This window comes from Ailuropoda melanoleuca, chromosome 3 (genome assembly GCF_002007445.2).
Source record: "Ailuropoda melanoleuca isolate Jingjing chromosome 3, ASM200744v2, whole genome shotgun sequence".
NCBI classification, from domain to species: domain Eukaryota; kingdom Metazoa; phylum Chordata; class Mammalia; order Carnivora; family Ursidae; genus Ailuropoda; species Ailuropoda melanoleuca.
The window spans coordinates 83,320,740-83,342,965 of record NC_048220.1 but is presented as its reverse complement, the minus strand read 5'-3'; the positions used below and the strand labels follow the sequence as shown (position 1 = coordinate 83,342,965).

The 22,226-nt window shown below is 43.1% G+C and overlaps 1 protein-coding gene across 3 annotated transcripts in view; it reads left to right on the top strand.

Moving 5' to 3' along the window:
* The window catches only part of ZNF346 (zinc finger protein 346), a 31,110-nt gene extending 9,258 nt beyond the window's left edge, over nucleotides 1–21,852 (top strand). For 2 of the 3 annotated variants that reach the window (XM_002928144.4, XM_019808929.2), the window contains 6 exons: nucleotides 2,747–2,850; nucleotides 3,442–3,534; nucleotides 5,194–5,338; nucleotides 9,354–9,539; nucleotides 15,452–15,545; nucleotides 17,979–21,852. In XM_002928144.4, coding sequence (XP_002928190.1) covers nucleotides 2,747–2,850; nucleotides 3,442–3,534; nucleotides 5,194–5,338; nucleotides 9,354–9,539; nucleotides 15,452–15,545; nucleotides 17,979–18,066 — 710 coding nt within the window. In that variant the 3' untranslated portion in view covers nucleotides 18,067–21,852. Of the gene's footprint in view, nucleotides 1–2,746; nucleotides 2,851–3,441; nucleotides 3,535–5,193; nucleotides 5,339–9,305; nucleotides 9,540–15,451; nucleotides 15,546–17,978 lie in introns of all 3 variants that reach the window. The other variant, XM_011235980.3, reaches the window with a different exon arrangement.
* The last annotated feature ends 374 nt before the right edge of the window (nucleotides 21,853–22,226 follow it).

Genomic DNA, 22,226 nt, shown 5'->3' with positions numbered 1-22,226 from the left:
ATCTTAGGGTGGGGCACCTGGGTGGCTCAGTCATTAAGCGTCTACCTCAGTCATTAAAATATATATATATATATATATATTCCCCCCCACAGGTACAATCTAGAAAGTAATTAATTTTCTCAGAAATACAGGACCCAAAAAAGAATTTGACGTATAACATTCACCATTGACAACGAGCATGTACTAAACTGGACATTGCACTAGGTGCTTTGCATGGAAAACCATAAGGATAATACATTCTATGAGATACATGTTACCAGTACAGTAATCCCCCTTATTCATGGGGTACATATTCTAAGATCCCTACTGAATGCCTAAAACAGATGGTACCGAACCCTATATATACTATATTTCTTCCTTTACGTACATTCCTATGATAAAGTTTTATTTAGAAATTAAGCACAGTAAGATATTAACAATAATAACTATTAATAAAACAGAACAATTATAACAATACACTGTAGTAAAAGTTATGTGAATGTGGTATCTCTTTCTCAAAATATCTTACTGTACTGTACTCAGCCTTGTGGTAATGTGAAATGATAAAATGCCTACGTGATGAGATAAAGTGAAGCGAATGATGTAGGCGTAGTGACATAGCATTAGGCTACTATTGACCTTCTGAAGATATGTGAGAGGGAAGATCAACTGCCTCCAGACTGTGGTTGACCATGGGTAACTGAAATCACAGAAAGTGAAACTGCCAGTTAGGGGAGGACTTCTGTACTCCCATTGTAAACAGAGGAAAATCATAGGATGGAGATTAAGTAATTTTTTTTTCTTTTTAAGATTTTCTTAATTTATTAGAGAGAGAGTGCCCGAGAGAGCAAGGCAGAGTGAGAGAGAGAAGTAGGCTCCCTGCTGAGCAAGGAGCCTGACTTGAGGCTCCATCCCAGGATGCCAGGATCATAACCTGGGCCAAAAGCAGACACTCAACCAACTGAGCCACCCAGGCACCCCGACATTAAGTAATTTCTATAAAATCACACTGTCACAGAAACAGCAGCAGGATTTGAACCTAAGTCAGCATGCCTGGGAGGCCCAAGTTCCTAACCACAATTTGCACCACACACGTTTAATTGATATTAGATAATAGTTTGTGTTTACTGTATAATAACAGGATTAATTTACCTTTTCTCCTGAAGGTAAAATATCCAGCAGCATCTTCTAATTGATACTTATCCTCCAAAATTGCTTTTCAAATCTTCTGATTTATTCCAAAGAAACCAGTTTTTAATGTTTCCTTAATTAAAAAACTCATGTTCTTTGCATACAAAAAGAATGCTCTAGTCTTAATAACTAAACCCCAGTACAATTTTCTAACCAAAACGGTGTGTACAGTTACACCAATGTAAATTTTTAACATCAGAAAATGCGGGGTGCCTAGCTGGCTCAGTCAGTAGAGCATGCAACTCTCGATCTTAGGGTTGTGAGTTTGAGCCCCGCAGTGGGTGTAGAGATTACATAAAAATAAAATCTTTTTTAAAATAAATAAATAATAAAATCAGAAAATGCTATTGATCTTTTAGTGGAATAAATGTGGGAGTTGCTTTATTTTTAATTCCACAGAAAATGTTCACAAATAATAAAAAAGATACAGAATTTATTACAATTTTTTTTAAATGAGTGATAAAATAATTCTCTTTTCAAGTCTTTCAATCTTTCTGATTCTATCTGGGCGGAAGTCTCAGTTGGGTGCTGTCATGTCTTAACACCTTTCTTCACAGCTGCTACTCTTTTATTCTTTGTAAAGGAGAGCTCCAAGCCTCTGGTACCAGTGCCCATCTAGAACTCTTTCTTTTTTTTTTTAAAAAGATTTTATTTATTTATTTGACAGAGATAGAGACAGCCAGTGAGAGAGGGAACACAAGAAGGGGGAATGGGAGAGGAAGAGGCAGGCTCGTAGCGCAAGAGCCTGATGTGGGGCTCGATCCCATAACGCCGGGATCACGCCCTGAGCCGAAGGCAGACGCTTAACCGCTGTGCCACCCAGGCGCCCCTAGAATTATTTCATTTTTATTGGTAGCTATTTAAGTTTATGATCTAAAGATTTCTTTTTAAAAGAATTTATAGCATGGTGATTGTAGTTAATAATGCTGTATTGTATATTTGAAAATTGCTAAGAGAGTAAATCTGGAAAGTTTTCATCACCAGAAAAAGATTTGTAACTATATTTGGTGACAGATGTTAACTAGATTTATCATGGTGACCATTTTGCAATATATACAAATATCAAATCATTATATTGTACACCTGAAACTAATATAATGTTGTATATCAATTATAACTCAAAAAAATTTTACTTAAAATTGGCTTATGCAGAATTGTAAAGTGATTGTATAGGTGATGTGAAAACATAGCGTGGGGGTGCCTGGGTGACTCAGTTGTTAAGCATCTGCCTTCAGCTCAGGGTGTGATCCCAGAGTCCTAGGATCGAGCCCCACATCAGGCTCCTCCGTTGGGAGCCTGCTTCTTCCTCTCCCACTCCCCCTTCCTGTGTTCCCTCTCTCGCTGGCTGTCTCTCTCTCTCTCTCTCTGTCAAATAAATAAATAAAATTAAAAAAAAAAAAAAGAAAAGAAAACATAGCATGAGTCATGAAGTCATAGGGAAAGAGTGACTAAGGTGTGCCGAGATATAATCGTATGGTGTTCCATTACTCAATGCCTACGTTTGAGACAGGGTTCAAAGACAATGCTGTTGAGGTAGGTTTTTAACTCAAAGGTTTTTTTATTTTCCTCTCTGTAGTGGAACACATGATCCAGAAGAACCAGTGTCTCTTTACCAACACCCAGTGTAAGGTTTGCTGCGCCTTGCTCATTTCTGAGTCCCAGAAGCTGGCACACTACCAGGTATGCCATTGTACCTTTAGAAATACTTTACTTTCCAAAACTAAAAAAAAAAAGAAATACTTTACTTTCCACACTCAGTGCCAAGCCCTCACTTCTCCCTGGCTTGCACAGTGAGGTGTATGTAATTCTTTCTTAGCCACCCAGACACTGCCACCATGCATGTTGACTGTGACTTGAGGGTTGACTTAATTTTTCTGTGTCTCATTTCTCCCATCCAAATCAGGATCGTCATACTTACATCTTCCCTTTCAGTATGGTATAGTAGAAAGTATGCACTTTGGTTTTAAATAGACCTGAGTTAGAATCACAACTCTGCTGCTCATCTTGGGCTAGAAACCTCACCATCTTCAGCCTTAGTTTCCTTATCTGTTAAGATAGAGATGATGGTAATTTTCTCATAGATTGCTGTAAAGGTTAGATTTGATAGCATGTAAAGTGCCTTGAACAGAGTAGTAGCTCAGTAAACTAGGTTTCTTCCCCCCCCCCCCAAGTTTTTGTGAGGATGAATCAGATGAAAATCTAGTATTTTTGAGTGCCTTAGATAGGAAATGGCATTTGGCTATTTTTGATCTTTTTCCTGGGTTCTTGCAGAGCAAAAAACATGCCAACAAAGTGAAGAGATACCTAGCAATCCATGGAATGGAGACATTAAAAGGGGAAACGAAGAAGCTAGACTCAGATCAGGTAATCCAGCTGCCATGTTGAGACTGCTCACTTCCTGATGAAGCCAACAGGCAGGTTGGTGTGGTGGAAAAAAGGTGGGCTTTGAGTCCGACCGAATTGGCTTCAAATCCTGGCCATGTTGTGTGACTTGGACAAGTCTTGTTACTTCTCTGAGCCTTGATTTCTTCCTCCCTAAAAATGAGAATGCTAATATCAACTATCTTTTAGGATTTTACCAAACTAAAATGAGGGAAGATTTATAAAAAGCACCAAACACAGAGCCTGGCACATAGTAGGGCTCAGTAAATGGAGCCATTGTTATACATTACCACCCAGTGGTTTATTGGAGCAAGACAAGAAGCTGCTTATTCACTACTCAAGGAGAAAAACGGGAAGGAAACCAGGCTGCTTGCTTTCTTGAAATGGGGGGGAAAGAGCTTAGTTCAGCACATGAATGTTTTGAATAAACAAGTGGAAGAAATACCTTTCCAAATGCCTGCTCATGGGAGGTTGTTCAAATGTCATGGGATGAGAAGTCCACTGACAAGGGCCCGATACCAGCTCTACAACTTACTGGTTTGGTGACTTTGGGCAAATCACTTACCTCTCTGTACTTTACCCATAAAATGGAGATAATAATTCATATTTTTAAGGGTATTATGAGGTAAAATTCCAATTCCTAGTGGATGCTTTGTGAATGAAAATGTATAGATTGCCTCCTATTATAGTGGTCACAGGTTTGGAAGGGCCTTACTCATCCCTTCTCCAAACTCACTGGACCCATCCCCTAGTTGCACTTCTGCTTATGATTTAGAATTTAGAAAGACAAGACCAACTCTATGACTCCGGACAAGTCACTTCACTTCTTTGTATCTTGATTACTTCAACCCTCAGGGTGGTCCAGTAGTTCAAATGAAGTTACTGACATTCCCCTTTCTCTACAACAAATAATTATCTAGTCCAAAATGTCAGTAGTGCCAAAATTGTAAGCTGCTCTTGGAATGAATACTTTATTCACAGATCAGACCTCAGAGAGGGACTGGGAGTGCTTAACGTAGGCTTGAAATACATAGTTTTCTGGCCTAATCACAATCAGCAGATAAAACCCAAATATCTGCTTCTTCAGCAAACCCTGAATATCTGCTATGTGCCAGACTCCAGCAGAGCACTAAGGATAGAAAACAAAGATGCGTCCAATGGCCCATGCCCAAGGTCTCCTAAGCTGCGACACTGTCAGTTTGAATGACAAGTGGTATGATAGAGGTCTGTTTGATATACTCTGGGCATGCAGAGATGGAACAAGATTAACTTTCTATACCCACACAAAACAGCTCGATAATTGTGTACTGAATGATTTTTTTGAGTAATAGTCTCCCAGAAGTGATATATATGTATATGGGCCTTGAAGGCTAAGCAGATACATGCCAGGCAGGAAAAAGGGAAGATCATTCTAGGTAGCAGGAATGGCCCAAGCAAAGCAAAGAAGCAACAGAGAATAAAGTGGGGAATGGTTAGGAGAGCCTGAAATGAAGTACCTGGAGAAAGATCCAGAAAGGTAGGTTGGGGTTAGTGTATGAAGGGGGCCTGAAATGCCCATTCTTCTATGGGCAATGGGGAACCATTGAAGATTTTCTGGCTGGGCAGTGGCGTGATCAGACCTGTGTTCTTTCTCCCAACCAGAAGAGCAGCAGAAGCAAAGACAAGAACCAGTGCTGCCCCATCTGTAACATGACCTTTTCCTCCCCTGTCGTGGCCCAGTCGCACTACCTGGGGAAGACCCACGCAAAGAACTTAAAGCTGAAGCAGCAATCCACTAAGGTGGAAGGTACTGGTTTTCCTGAGTAGTGCTATATCGGTACCCCTCCCATCCTCAGGGCACCAATGCCAGGTGCTCCCAGAAACGCTCAATGGGGCCACGGACTTGGAGAGGTTGAACTACTTTTGAGAGTCCTTAAAAATATCAAAGGAGACCCAGCTTCGGTGAAATGCAGCCTCAGAGTTGTGCTCACCTAACCTCCCTTTCTTTAGTTACATAAGTTTTTCTCTGTAGAAGCATTTTAGCCCTGAGCTTTTGTCCTGACAAATAATTATAATTGGGAGTGCCAGATTCCTCCAGGCCATGCATACCATGAGAGCATTCTATCTCCTACTTCTCCCACTTAGATTTTTCCCGCCCAGCTTCCACCTGCCCCTATTACCATGTGTTCCAAGTTGAAAGCTAAATCCTTGTCTTTTTCGTGTGCTCAGGTTATGCCCTGCTCACTTTAATCCTCAAAGCTGCCTGTGCTCCTCAAGACAGGGACTTGCTGTTCAAAACGGGATACTTTAGTGCTGCCGCTACTGCCCAGCAAGCCGTGTTTGCAACTGCCATGAATTCATTCCCAGTGCAGTGACTTCTGAAATAGTCCCCTTTATCTTGTCACCACTGCTACTCAACCCTCACTCTCATCTCATTAACTCCTGACTTTCTGGAATTTTTAACCTGTGCTAACTACAGTTAGTCAAGAATGAAAGTTCTTTGATTTTTATTTCATTTTTTTCTTGGTAATTTTTGCTTCTTTATTTTGGACCAAGAAGGAGACTAACTGTACTATCTGTAATACTTATTATTCTTTTTTATAATACTGTATTATGAAAACAAGACAACAATGTTTTGGAAGACTTTGAAGATAAGGTGAAAAATCACTCGTAATTATACCCTCTTAACACACCCAAATCTAATTCATGCTATGAAACAACAATATGGACTTTGAGGTCATAGACATGCAGGTTTAAATCCTGGTGCTGCTATTTACCATCTATATGACTTCACTTCTTTGTACCTGAGTTTCCTCACCTATAAAATGTTAATAATACTATCTACTTTATGGGTTGCGAGGATGAAATAAAGTATATAAGGAACCTAAGACATAATAGATGCTCAGTAAATGACAGCTGCTGCTGTTAGTATTATCACCATCATCAGGATAGCCAGCGAGTGGAATCCCCTTATGAAATGTAATATTTGGTCAAGCATCCAACACCTGGAGCATGTCATTGGCCTTGCTTATGGTTTGTTCATAATTAAGTTATGCTAGTACAAATTGCTTTTGTTTAAAACTGGTGTTGGGGGCACCTGGATGGTTCAGTCAGTGCAGCATGTGACTTGATCTTGGGGTCATGAGTTCGAGCCCCACATTTTGTGTGGAGACTGCTAAAAAAAATACATAAACTTAAAAAAAAAATAAAGTCGGTTTAAAACATCAGGCCTAGGGAAGCTACCTTAAAAACAGAATTTTATAAGATCATTTATCTTTATATGGATTGATCTTTTCCATAAATGGGAAAATTCCCTGGAATATGCCAGGTCCCAAAGATTCCATACAAAGAGGTTATTTTCCATGCCTTTGCCACATACAGATAAGTTTTTATATAGTTGTAATCAAAGTGCATCTACCATTTGTATCCTACTTTTACTTTTCACTGAATTTTGTAGTTTAAGCACATTTCCATGTTATTATGTGAGCGTAGAACTCTATTTCTGAAATTAAACATTTTTCTAATGTAAAAGTAATAGAAGCATGTTGTAGAAAATATGGAAAATATAGTTATATGAAAAGAAAACGTACCTATAATTTTGCCATTCAGGGATAACCACTGTTAACATTTTGGAGTACTGTTTCTCCTATAATCTTTTATTATGTGCATGTGTGTATATCTGTGTGTATAGTTGTTTTATGTATATCCAGATTAAATCCATATATATATGTGCATATAAACAGAATACTTTAAATGACCTTATTGTGTTTATAAAAATGATACTCACTATGCATACTCAGTATGAGTAATTCTAGCACAAACAATGCAAAAAGTACAAAGAAGAAAGTAAAATATCCCCCAAAAGAGAAACACTATTAATGTATTGGAGACATTTCCAAATATCAGTATACACATAAAGATTCTGCATATATCTTTTAACAATGATATCATATTGTGTGTGTAATTTTATATACTTTTTGTTTAATACAACATTTGTATTTCCCCATGTTACTAAAAACTTTTTCATAAGCATTTTAATGACTATATAATAGCCCATCATACCACATTTAACCATTCCTCTAATGTTGAACATTTTCCCCTCCCCCTTTTTTGATATTTAGAAGTACTAGTACAGCAAACATCCCTGTAGAATACTCTTTCCATATTTCAAGCTGTCTCCTAAGAGAAGACTCCCATAGTTATTTCTTGGCTGTCCATGAAGCAGTTCCTCCAACTTTACTTAACCATTTCCCTCTGATGCTTCTCTTCAGTATCTTTTAAAGAATGACCTTTTTATGTCTTAACGACCATTATTGTCTCTCCTTTGTGATGTGAAAAATCTACATTCATTGTAGAAAAGATGGAAAATACTGAAAAGCACCCTTTTACTCTATGCCTTTGGCCTTTTTTCCATGCATCACCAGTATGTTTTTTCATTTGTTTATTTTACAAAATCAAGGACATAAGAAACAGATTGCTGTATACCCTGCTTTTTTTTAACATAACACCACATATAGAATATTTTCTCATATATTAAATATTCTACAACATGTGCATTACTTTTCAAGTGAGTTGCTAATAAAACAATGGACAGGGAAAATCATGGTCAGGAAAATTGAGATTCCTATGCTGGAAAACCATTGTGAGAAAAGCCAGGAGTTTCCTCTGGCTTACTAAAAATCCTCAACACTTCCCCCATTGAAGTGGTCCAGGGATGAGCAAGCATCTGAGCCATCTGTCTGAGTGCTGCTAAGCCCCACTTCTCTTCCACCATTGGTGGGCTTCTACACCACATTTTTAAAGCAGCAGTTACTAGCTTGACAGCATTCTAGCCACATGGACACATTAGCGGGTTTTGGCATCCACTTCATAAAGCAGCAGTCTGGCCTGCCATCAGTATCAGGACTTTTGTTGACCCACAGGGGCTTGTGCATATACCTATAACAGATTCTAATTAACTGAATTCATTGACCAAAGCCAGGGATGTGTTCTGAAGGTGAAAGCATGAACTGTAGCCCTCAGGTTACCCTACCACATTTTGGCAGCCTGGCATAGCAAAGACAGCATAGTCTTTAGGGTCACACAGGTTCACTCACTAGCAGGGTGATCTTGGACAAGTCACTTTACCCATCTGACCCTTGGTTTTTCTCTATAATGTGGCAAAATGATACCTATCTCGTGGGTAGTTCTGAGGACCAGAGGAGGAAATAATATGTACAAAGCGTATAACTAAATGTCATTGTTATCCCCTCTCTCCCCTACTCAGCCTAGAAGGCAGTGTAACCCAAAAGGCCTCCCTAGTCCGGTTGCCTTTTCTAAATGACCCTCCAGGTCCTCAGGCCCTCAGTTGCTACATCTGTGCATTGGCTCCCAGCTCTGTAACTAGGGCACTTTGAGGATGGTAATAAAACAGCCAAGTTTGTCCCACTTTTTGTGAAGTTCTCAGGAATTCTGAGGGATAAAAAGACTACAAAGCTGTACATTTCTAGTCTGTTGTACTTTGGCAGCTTGATAGCAGAAGCCTCCTCAGAATATGAGAAAATCAGGATTCATGTACGTGAAGTAGTGGAAGCTGCTGACCAAGGAGCTGGTCTTTGAGCTCCCCCAGATCTTCCCAGTTTTCCCAGTTAGAGAAGTCTTTCCCCGTGTGATTCGCACAGACAGTGCCACATCTGCAAGTGTGATTAGTGACCCTTTCTTTCCATTCAGCATACTAGAAAGCTTGGCACCTTCTGGGTCTTTTCATTGTTTCTGTTTGAACTCTCTCACCGCAGCTCTGTCGAAACGCCTTACAAACCCTTTCCTTGTGGCCTCCACCTTAGCCTTGCACCAGAATAGAGAGATGATAGACCCAGACAAGTTCTGCAGCCTCTGCCATGCGACTTTCAACGACCCTGTCATGGCTCAACAACATTATGTGGGCAAGAAACACAGGAAACAGGAAACCAAGCTCAAACTCATGGCACACTATGGACGGCTGGCAGACCCTGCTGTCACTGACTCATCAGGTAAGGTGGCCCAGCTCACATCCAGAGCTGGATCAGGGCATGACCACTGGAGTTCCCCAGACTACCAAGGCTATGCCCTTTCTTCCTGACATCTCCTAAAGCAGGCGTTGCAAACTCAAATGGCTGTAGAAACCAGACAGGAAATTTAAATGAGTGAAAGACCCAAGAGGGGATTTGATGAGCTGAAGAGTACATGCCTCTCCTAGGCAGCTCCAGCTAGTTACTACCATATCTTCAGTTTTTCAAAAGAATCTAGAAAGTCAGATTTCTTTAAGAGTTCCCCTCATTTTTAGGGGCGCTGGGCTGGCTCAGTCAGTAGACCAGGTGACTCTTAGTCTTGGGGTTGTGAGTTCAAGGCCCATGTTGGGTGTAGAGATTACTTGAAAATAAATTCTTAAAAAAAAAAAATTCCCCTCAGTTTTAAATGTGCTACCAAATTTTAAAAATGTTAAACCCTGTGTGAGTCAAACCTGTCTGCAAACTAGGTTTGGGTCAAGGGCCACCAGTTTGCAACCTCTGATTTAAGCTCCCTGTCATCCACATGCCTGTATGAAGACCTCAGTAGCCTCTGCGAGATTTTAGAGTGTCCTCAGAGCCCCTCATCTCTCAGCAACTCAGTCCTGCTTATATCCCTGCAATAGGGTGGTGAAGGATACCACTCTGACTCAGAGAAGATAAGTTTTTCCCTGACTTCAGGATGCCAGTCAGCGGGCACCTGGGTGGCTCAGACGGTTAAGCATCTGCCTTCGGCTGAGGTCATGATCCCAGGGTCCTGGATCAAGCCCCGCATCAGGCTCCCTGCTAGGTGGGGAGGCTGCTTCTTCCTCTCCCTCTACCATTCCCCTTGCCTGTGCTCTCTTGCTCTCTCTGTCAAATAAATAAATAGAGTCTTAAAAAAAAAAAGATGCCAGTCAGCATCATAGGAGTAAGCATTCGTGAAGAGTTAAGAACCCTTCCCATCACAGTAACTACTTATGGTTTATAGTAAGAGTGTGGGAGGGGAAGACTATTATTTTCTCTTTCATTCAGTCGGTAAATGTTTATTGAGCACCTACTGTGTTCCCTCATTGAGGTGCAGTAGTGACCAAGACTGACACAGTCCCTGTCTCATGGAGCCTACGTGAGCATTCATATGGGTCCTCGGGGTTTCCACCGAGGCCATGGAGGTGCAGCACCAGACAGCCAACACTCGCGGCCCCCATGGTAGCCAAGGACAAACAACTAGGCCTCAGGGAACCCGCTGCTCCGGGTCATCTGTGCTCTTGCCACAGTCTTAGAAAGGCGAACTCCCAGATGCTGTAGATGTGCCAGATCACATGTGAGCAAGGGGAGAGATCATGCCTCTCTAACAATCCCCAAACCCAGAGCAGCCATACAGCACAGGTCATCATTCAGCAGCACTGACGAGATGAGATGGGCATGAAACAGTGGCTTCAGCAGTGTGCTGAGGAGTGCTCTTCCGATGCCACTGAAGGACCCTGCTTTACAAACCTCTTCAAAATTGGATATTTACTTGGTGTTCCCACATACAAGCAGTGCCTTCCCCTTGAACAGCATCAGCCCCGTATGCTGAGGCATCTGGAAACTTCAGAACCCCGCTCCTTAGAACCGTTCTTCTATGACACCCTCCTGTTTTGGCTTGAGACTGATAGAAACAACACAGCACCCAGCTGGCATGACCTAGGGCTCTCTTACAGCTGACCCTTCTTTGATATTAACATATATATTATAATTTAATTCCCACAGCATTCCTAAAAATAAGTATGATTTTCTCATTTCACAGATAAAGAAGTTGAGACTCAGAGTGACTTGCCTAAGGTCATACAGCTAATAGGACCTGATGTTGTTAAGTAACAGTATCAATGTGTGTCTCTGGCTCTGTCTGCCTCCAAAACTTACAGCTCTGAGTATACTTGGCAGGAGGCTTTCCAACCACCTGACATCAGTAGAGGCACTGAACCTACTCTGACCCACTTACCCACAGAGGAGGGATGCTAATCTAGGACATGCAAAGCAGTGACTTTAGCTGACAGGGACTCCGCCTTAGCAAAGGTGTTAAGTTTGTTAGCAGCTTGACTTTTCCCTGCCGGCCTCTTCCAAGGCTTGTTTGTTCATTCAGTCAGGCATCCTACACTTAGCTCTTGCTGTTGCAGTCCAGGCTCAAGCTAGATGCTCTCACATGTAATTACCCGATTTAATCCTCACAGCAGCTCTGTTGTGCAAGTTTGATTATTCCCATTTTACAAATGAGGTCATTAGGATCAGAAAGATAAGGTGATTTGTCCAGAGTCCCACATTAGGCAGCAGCAGAGCCAGTATTGAAACTTAGGTCAAGTTCTATGTTGGGTCCAGAGAATAGTTTTCATGGGGCTCTTGTCAAAGTGTCTCATGACAAGTATGAGTCAAATGTGAGATGACCCAGAGTGTCCAGATCTCTCCACCAAGGAGAAGATGCAGCATCCACCAAGCAGAGCAAAGACTTGGAGTTTGCTTTGTAATCAAGGCTCACATTTCTCTTGTTTATCCAAGAATATCAAAATTAAAGCCTGCATATCATTCAGGCAGCCAAATCCTTCCCAATGCCAGAGCATTCAACATCCCCAGGTTACTAGGATCCTCCTTGGCTTTACCCCATCACTTTCTCTCCCTGTTTAGGGCCTTTCCTCCTACACAGAACAGGTCTGCTTTCTCTGCCCCATACTGATCCGGTCTCTTCAACCACTACATAGGACAGGTTTTCAGGTCTTGTTAAATTCATATATAGTCAAGAAATATTTGTTGGGTTCTTTCCTAATATATGCCAGGCATTGTATATATGGTAGTAAACAAGACAGGTACTGTCTATGTTCTCGTAGAGCTTAGAGGTTAGCAGAGAAGCTAGGCATTGATAAATAACTACAAGTGTGACAAGCTTTAGAAAAGGAAACAAATGGGGCATGTGGCTGGCTCAGGAGACTGTGAGACTCTTTTTTATTTTTAAGGTTTTTTTAATTTATTTGTCAGAGAGAGAGAGAGCACAAGCAGGGAAAGCAGTAGCCAGAGGGAGAAGCAGGCTCCCCTCCAAGTAGGGAGCCCAATGCAGGACTCCGTCCCAGGATCCTGGGATCATGACCTGAGCCGAAGGCAGACATTTTGACTGAGCCACCCACACGTCCCGAGTGTGCAACTCTTGATCTCAGGGATTACTTAAAAATAAAGTATTTTTTAAAAAAAAGAAAAGAAAATGGGGTGCCTGGGTGGAGCAGTCAATTAAGCGTCGACTTTTGGTTTCAGCTAAGGCCATGATCTCAGGGTTGTGAGATGAGATCAGGCCCCTTATTGGGCTCTGCACTAGCAATGGATTCTGCTTAGGACTCTCTCTGCCCCTCCCCCCTGCTCTTGCTTTCTCTTTCTCTCAAATAAATAAATAAATCTTTTTAAAAGTGGGGGAGGCACCTGGGTGGCTCAGTCAATTGAGCGCCTGGCTTTTGATTTTGGCTCAGGTCATGATCTCATGATCCTGGGATTGAGCCCCATATCTGGCTCCTCGGGGAATCTGCTTGGGATTCTCTCCCTTTCTCTCCCTCTGCTCCCCGCTCATGCACACGTGTGCACTCTCTCTCTCAAATAAATAGACAAATCTTTATTTAAAAAAAAAAAAAAAGGAAACAAATGGGATAACTTCAGATAGGGGAGGAGCAGGGATCAAGGAAGGCTTCCCAAAGTGTAAGGAGAATACTGTTGGGCCAAACGATCCTGGGAAGATGAGCAAACATCCAGTTATGGTGGTGTTCGTAATGTTAAGGATTTGGGCCTTTATCCTAAGAGCATTGGGAAGCCACTGACAGTTTAAGCATTATTAGGTCATTTTGCTTACAAAGTGGAGAATGTTTGGAACACGGAGGAAGGAGAGTGGGGAGACCCCAGCAATGAGGATATTGGATATTGAAGATGGGAGCTTGGACTAAGGTAGCAGTGGCGAAGGTAGACAGAAGTAAATGGATTCAAGAGCTATTTGGAAGTACAATTGCCAGGATTTGGCCATCAAATGTGGGAGGTGAGGGGCACCTGGCTGGGTCAGTCAGTAGAGCGTGCAATTCTTGATCTTGGGTTCAAGCCCCATGTTGGGTGTAAGAGATTACATAAAAATAAAATCTTTACCAAAAAAAATGTGGAAGGTGAAGGAAAGGGATGATGACCGGATTTAGTCTTAAGCTATTAGGTAAACCTGAAGCCAGGTTTCATCAGCTTAAGTTTAAGATGCCCATGAGATATCCAAGTAGACAGTTGGATAAATAGATCTAGACCTCACAGGAGAGGTCTGGGTTAGAGATACTGCCATTTGGTAGGTCAGCAGCTGTTAAATATTGGTAGTTTCATATGTTTTAGATGGTAATTAAACTCAGGGGAATGAGTGAGACTCCCTAGAGAGTTTAGAGAGAGAAGAACTGAGGAGCTAAAATTAAGCCTTCTGGAAATTCTGTCCATTAATGTCTAAAAAGAACCTGAATTCTGACTGCAGTAATTTTCCCCTTATATTCATTCAAGGAAGTACCTGAAGATGCAAAGGAAACAAGTGTAGCTGTAACACTGGCTCGTTTATTGGAGTAGAAGCGATCATTGGTGTTCACAGTAGCTTCAGCTGCCATGGAAGGCTGGTTAAAAGATACCCTCCACCTCTTTACCAGACTGACACACTGAACCTGTGAAAGTAAAATAATACTAGTGTTGAAAGCTCACATTTGTTGAGCACTTACTATGTGTCAAATAGTTTTACTTAAATCATTACAATAACCTTATGAGGTTGATACAAATATTAACCTCATTTTATAGGTAAGGAACCTGAGTCTCAGAGAAACCCCACTTTTACAAATGAGGAAACCAAATCACAGAGAGGTTAAGTAACTGGCCTGTGATCCTACAGGTAAGAAATGATAGAGCTGGGACTTGAGCCTCGGTGATCTCACTCCAGAGTTGTGAAACTTTAGGATGGCAGATGATTGGAAAAGCGTCAGAACCAGAGGGCTCTTAAAGTTACGTGTACAGCTGTCTCTCTTGTACAGCTAACATTTGGCATGCTGGAATAAATATAGCCTTTGTGGCCAGCCTAGCCTGAGTTTGCCACTTCCTAACTCAGTGTTCCTAGACATGTGACTGTGCCGTATTTTCCTCATCTATAAAATAACGGTAATGACTCTCACAGGATCGTTATGAGGGCCAAACAAAATTACATAGCGTGTATGGCCTATATCAGGTACTTGGTTGATAATACTGCTTTTTATTCTAAGTATTATGGTTATAAGTTATGGTGTAATTGGCTTATAGTTGAGAAAAGCTGAGGATCAGAAAGTGGAAGGGATTTAGCCAAGATCACATGAAGGCAGAGCCAGGAGTCCAAGCTCCATATCTTGGTTCCTGACCCACACTCTCTACTAGACCATGTGAACAAAGACCACTTTGTCATTGGATCAGCCCTGGTAGTAAGACAGGGTATCTGTGAGTCCCAAGGTAGAAAGACACATTAATTTTCATAGCAGGCATTCTCATTAATTACTGTTATTGCAAGCCCAAGGAGAGTGGCAGTTTCCCATAGGTCTCTCAGTGAAGGGCATTCTTAATGAGGCCACTTAGCAGAGTCAAGGTCGAAAAGACACTTACACCAAATGTCACGTCTTTGTTCTGTCAATCTTTTATTTATTCAGCAGACAGCTAGTCTGGACCAGGTTCAGTGCTGGGGTTGCTGCAGGGGGTGAGGATGTTCCCACCCCAGGAAGTACCCCTGAGCATTGAGGCCTGTGGGATTCTCATCAGGGCCAACCACCTAACCTCACCCCACCATCCATCCTCAGAAGGGCATTTACTGTCAAAAGCAGCAGTCCCCAGGTCCCATTTTATTGGATAACTGAGCATCTTGATTTTTATGTGTGTTTCAGCTGGGAAGGGCTACCCCTGCAAGACGTGTAAGATAGTGCTGAACTCCATAGAACAGTATCAAGCTCATGTCAGCGGCTTCAAACACAAGAACCAGTGAGTAATCGTCCTTTGAAATTCAAGGGTCTGCAACAAGAACTCAGGGCTTCTAAATAAAAACAAAGCCAGGTATTCCTTTGCTAAAATGGAATCCTGACAGCCTTTTCTCAGTCAACAGAAGATCAATCAGTTAACAGAAAGAAGTGTCTCCTCTGTACGTTTTTCTCCCATCAGCTTCTCTGCAGCCTTTGGACCTGCTGGGCTGAAGGTTTTAGTAGAGAAATAGTTTCCTTGGCAGTCTCCTAAAAGTACTTAGATTTCCTGCCCTTTAGTAGTCTGACTAGGGAAGCTTTTCCCCCCCCACTACTGGCCTGAAGAACCTAGTCTTGATTGCCATCAATCCTATGGCAAGAGCTCCCTCTACAGGTCATTACCAAATATGACCAGGTTTGTTCATTCCTTGGTCAAGTATTTATTGAACACCCTCTGAGTGTTGGCCAGAGACCCAGTCCCTGCTCTCGTGACCTTACATTCTGATGTTCTGATGGGAGGAGACAAACAATAAGCAAGTAAACAACCAGTAATTACTAATTGTGATAAGTGCTTTGAAAGGAAGAAGTAAACAGAATCAGTCATCTGTTCATAATAACCTTGAAAATGACTAACATTCTTTGAGCCCCTATTCTGTTACAGGGCATATGGCAAGCAAATTCTCTCAGATAATCCTCACAACAGCCCTAGGAAGAAGGGATTATTACTACAGAGGCAACCACCATTCCAAGTGATAGTACGAGGCAGAGCCTATAATTCAAACCAAGGCTTGTCTGGCTCACAGCACACTCCGCCCAGGCATCCTGCTTACAAGGAGGTTGTGGCACCGTGTGATATGAGGAGGCTGGGGCCTGGCCAGCGGAGGGCTCATGTGATTCTGCGCCTTCCTCTCAGAAGGGAACTGGGTAGTGTGGATAGTGTGCCACTATGTAACTTTCTGAAATGGGAATAGCCTGCATTTTACAGATGAGGAAACTGAGTTTCAGGCAAGCAAGTCTACTAAAATGATTTCTTTGACTTTGGTGGTAGGTTCTGTATTGCTCACAGAGCTGAATGAATTAAAGGTGGTGGAAACACAGAATATTAGAGTCAAAATGTCCTTGGTCCTCTTTGCCTGAAGTTTCCCCTCCCACATCGCAGCAGATCTTCTTATTTATTTGTGTATATATCTTAAATTGGGAGGACTCTCAAGGTTTCTTTTTGATGAATTTGGCACAAGCCCCCGCAATCCAGCCTAGGGCTCACTCCCATTTTAACATACCTCCCATGCAGCGTGACTGGTGGAAGTTTCATTAGACTGCCTGGAACCAGCCAGAGCCCTACCCTGGGGCCACCCCATCTTGAAAATGCTAGTGTTTACTATTTTTGTCCTACACTTTTAGCTTTGTGACTTGGGGTGAGTCAGTAAACCTCTCTGAACCTCCACTTCCTTTTCTGTGAGATTATAGATATAATTTGTGAAACACCTAATTTAATCTCATTTAATTCACAATAGCAGCTCTGAATTAAAGACACAGAAACCCCTCTTTTCCAACCCAAGGAAACCTAATGTCAGGTAGGTTAAGTGACTTGCCTAAGATTGCTTAGTTACTTGGAGTTAGACCTAGAATTCAAATCTTTGATTCCAAAGTGCATTCATTTTGCTCTGCCATTCCAAATGGAGCTCATTTTCCTCACCTTATAGGATAACATGAAAGTTAGAGATAGTGTGTGTACTGCTAGTACCAAAAAGGGGAGCTATTAGAGATAAGCTTTCATTCATTCAACAAATATTTATGGAGTACCTATTATGATTATGTGCCAGGCCCTGTTTGGGGCACTAGGGCTGGAGTAGGAACCAAGACCAGTAGCGTTCCCTGATCTTTTGGATCCCAATCTAGTGGTAGAAGCAGATCCTGAACAAATCCGTAAACAGATAAGATGGTATCAGGTGTTGCTAGATGCTCAGAGAGAGAGTGACAGGAGAGCCACTTTTGACTCAGTGTGAGGGGGAGAATGGTCAGTCTGTACTGTCCGGATCATATAGGGCCCTGTAGGCAGAATAAATGGTATAGTGGAGAGACATGGGCTGCCATCCTGAATTAGCCACACTTTCAAAAAGCTTACGGGGGCGGGGGGGGGGTAAAAATAACAACAAAAAACAACAATAAAAAGCTTAGTGGGGGCAGGTGACTTACACTTTCTGAACTTCAGTTTCCTCATATATAAAATGGGGGTACTGTCTCCCCCTTGTAGAATTGCCATGAGGATGAAATAAGATGCTGGAAGCAAGGCACCGAGCATTGTGCCTAGCACGCAGTGGCCCTCAGTAGAGGAGAGCTGCCCTCCTTATTACTCCAAGGCCCTGGAAGAGCTGTACTATCCTTAGAATAAATGACCTAGAGCACATCACAACCGCCACAAACTGATGCTGTGCATTTATTCCTTCTCAAATTACAGGTCACCAAAAACAATGGCATCACCCTTGGGCCAGATTCCAGTGCAAAGGCAGCCCATTCAGAAAGACTCAGCCACCTTGGAAGACTAGAGATGTTTCTTTCCGGCACCCCAGGTTGAATCAGCCATGAGCCAGCTTCCTGTGACCATGGTCAGCCCTTGGCTCCCTCTTTCTCGTTTCTTATACCTGGAGAACATAGGCCTAAGGCAGGAGTCGGCCACAAATAGCCTCTGAGTGGTCCAGGCAAATCCACCCCTGCTCTTCCTCTTTGGAATGGGCCCTGTAGGTCAGGACAAGGGAAGGGCCTGGATCTTGAGAGGACTTGGGGCCTCACAGGGTAGTAGTTTGGAGGTTGGCCTTTCCCCTTCCCCAGTCTCTTTGGGCCATACATCATGAGCCCCAGGCCTGTCTTTCCTCTGCAGGTCAGTTTTGAACCAGTTTCTGCAGCTAAAGAAGTGAGCTCTCCCTGGGCTCTAGGCCACTCCAGTGAAACCTGGAGCTTTCACACCAGACCTTGGCCTACATGGGAAAGAGTAGATGGAAATGGCTGCCCCATGGAAGCTTGGAGCTAATATGACACTCCCCCTTCCCCAAAAAGTACAGGCTTTCCTGAGCCTGGGACCAGATGCTGGCCAGTTATGCAGCTTTCTGCCCACTGTGAAGTTTCCTCCTGGAGCAATGACACAGTCCTGGCCAACCAGTGCTGTCCTTCCTGCCCCTTCTCCACAGTTCCTGAATGGTGCTAAGAATCCACAGCAGCTGGGGGAAAGCTAGAGCTGGAGGAGGCCTCAGTACCCTGCTGGATCATGGAATGCTCCAAGGGGAGCTTTTCCCCTCCTCTGTCAGAGAGGTGCTCTGACCCAGGGGCATGTGGGAAAGTCCCCACATGCAAGTTCCCTTGATGGTTCTGTGCCATTAAAGGCAAACTGCCTCATGCCAGCCAGCTCAGAGGTTCATTGCTGCTCTTGGCTCTACTAGCCCTCTCCTTCTCCTTATGCAGCAGACTACCTGCCCAGGTTGCTGTGGTGCTATCCCTCTCCCATCATCCACCAGGAGATTCCTGGGTACCAGGGAACAGGATAGGACCCCCAGGGAAAGAAAGGAGAGCTGGTACAGGTTTCTGCAATAAGGAAAAAGATGTTCCCCAGGCTCCAAGCTTAGATTTCTCCAACTCTGCTGTGTGTTATAGCCTGGGACTCACTGGGAGTGGATTTTTCCTTGTAGCTCTCAAGCAGGAATTCCAAGGAGTGTCACCATCATAGGCCCCTCTTCATTGAGTCAAAGAAGCCCCTAGCTGCTCTCGTGGCCTCTTCCCCTGATTGCCTGTCCCTTTGCCTGTGAAATGCCTTTACGTATTGTGTATGGGTGTGTGTGCGTGTGCTTATGCTCTGTCTCTTGGTCACTGAAGCATCTAAATAAAGAATTTCTCCCATGAGCCAGACTGCAACTTAACAGACCTGGGATTTGGTGCCATATTGCCGTTGGATCTAATATGTGTGTCTTGACTGCTTACCCTCACCCCTCTCAAACTCTCAAGGCTCTAAATACTGATCTTAAGAGGTGGGGCAGAGATAAACATCTAAACTGCTCGGCAACCTTGTTGAAGCCTTCCCAGGTGCCCTAAACGTAATACCACCTCAAAGGTCCTGTCACAGAGGGCCTTATGGAGGTCTTCAGGGGGGTTAAGCTGAGAATCTACTTTTTTGAGAGGATCATTCTGGCTGTTCGGTGGAGAAGAGATGCAGGAGAGCAGGACAAGAGACAGACAGGGAAGCCAAAATGGAGAATGTGTCCAATATGGCTCTCTCCAGGCTAATCCCTTCAGGGCTGAGACCTAGCCTCTTTCACCTCTACTTCTTTAATGTGGAGCGGTGTGTCATGAAATGTTTGTTGAATGAATGAATGTTTGAATGAAGGAAAGATGGCCTTTTCCTTCACAGCTCATACTCATAACTAGGTTTGTTCCATCAACTTATAGGCCTAGAGATTCTTGCAGGAAGCTTTTCTATGACCCAGAAATGAGCTAGGGAAGGAGTGAGTATGATGGCCTCAGGAGCCCTTTGTCCAACGTTTGTCTCAGATGGCCAGATCTGAGGAGGGTACCCAGGCAGCCTCAGCCCCCATTCTTCACTCAGCAAACTATTCTTGGGCATCAGCTCTTGACCAGCTGGGAAGGGCCTTATGCGGCCCCCACGGTGGCTTCTCAGCTCTCAGCATCCAAAGCCCAGGACTGTCCAGCAGTTTCCCTGGAGTCCTTCTTACCTCATCCAGGATCTCAGAATCAGCCTCATCTATCAGGCAAGAAAATGAAGGGCAGAAGGGTGGGTGGGCTGCCAGATGATGAGCCCTTGGCCTGGAAGACCCCTTAATCTGGATTCAGGAGTCCCGGCTAGCCATGTGCCCAGCCCTGTTGGCAAGAGGGCACAGGGATGAACACTTTCTTGCTGTTGGGGAGCTCACACACTATAAAGATAATTATGGCAATGGTCAGAGGGTCATACAGGGTGCAGTGAGAATGCCCAGGATGCAGGCACTAACTCACCTAAGGGTATGGAAAAAGCTGGAGAAGTTGGGAAACTTGCATTTGATCTGATAATACCCTTTTGAGCTAGGTAATGATATTCCATTTTATAGAAAAGACTCAAAGGTTCTGCCCAAGGTTCTGCCACTAAGAAGCAACAAAATGGAGAGTGGAATCCAGTTCTCTAGATTGCTAGTCCAGAACCCTTTCCAAACAAGGACCAGAATCCTTCTCACAGGACCCCTGGGTCTGCCCTATCCACCTTCTGGCAGGGCTATGGTCTCACAGAACAAGCAACCATAAAATAGATTAGACAAGGCTTAGTAGTTATTTTATATTCCAAGCCCCCTCCCCACACAGTTCTCATAATTTTACCCAAGATTTCTGGTGTATTAGACTCATTATAACTGTAAAAAACTGAAATCAAAATGATTAGCTGAGAAGGAAAATGTGTTTTACCTAATGAAAATTTCATTACAGGGATGGCTAGATCCAGGTTCTGACACAGTGTCTTCAGGAAGAATTTAATCTCACTCTGCTTTCCTCTGTGTGGCCTCTTTCTCAGGCGGACTCTCTCCAGAAGGTAGCAAGATGGCCACTGGCAACTCCAGGCTTGTATCCTGATAGATAGGCAGTACAGAAAAAAAAATCTTTTCTTACTAGTTCCAAGAAAAAATTCTGGGTTGATTCATTAGCCAGCTTGACCCTATTCCAATTCCTAAACCAGTTGCTGCGACTAGGGGAGATGGTGCCCTCATTTGGGGCCTGGGAAAGAGTGAGCACCACCTAAAACACATTGACTCTAAGAGAAAAGAAGAAAGTGTGGGGCTCCTTCCAGACTAAGGAAGAAGAATGGATGGTGGTGGGCAAAAATAACTGCTCTAAGCCATACCCAGAAATTGTCTTTATTTGAAATATCACTTTTTCCCTAACTTTCTGAGCTACATTTTGTAATGTGCTCTAATTTTTCAAGTACCGTTTGATAATCCTTCTATATGTGTGCACATCTGGGCAGTCACCCTGCAGATCAAGACACAGAACATCGCCAGCCCCCCAGAAGTTTCCCTTGTTTCCCTTCCTGGTTATTAGCTCCCAGAAGTAAACACTGTTTTGACCTCTATCACCATAAATTAGTTTTGCATGCTCTTGAACTTTATAAAAATGGAATCACATCCTCTTTTGCTCAGTATTATGTCTGAGATTCATCCATGTTTTTGTGTGTATCAGAAGTTCATTTTTTTCATGCTGCATAGTAGTAGTCCATTATATGAATACACCACAATTTAGCCGTTCTGTTGATGGACAGTTGGGTTATTTCAGTTTTGAACTGTCATAAATAAAGCTCTTGTGGAAAACTGTGAGTGTGTCATTTGGTGTGCATGTGCACACGTATACCCAGGAGCGGCATTGCTGCATCATAGGACAGGCGTGTGTTTAGCTTGTCTAGATCCTCTGCGTGGTTTCCACTGTGGTTCTGCCAGCTTACCAACTTGTCGGCACTTGGTATTGTCGGTCTTTCTAATTTGGACATTGTTGTGGCACGTGGGAATTTGAACCCACGGGTTGATATTGACTTCATATCAGAGCCCCTCCTACTTTGCGCATCCCTGAGATCAGATTTGAATTTCTCTAGCCTGGAATGGTCTCTCATGTCATTACCCAGGACCCACAATACCCAATCCAACAGGTAAACATCAGAGGGAGCCCCTGCCCTTGGCTCTGGTGGCTA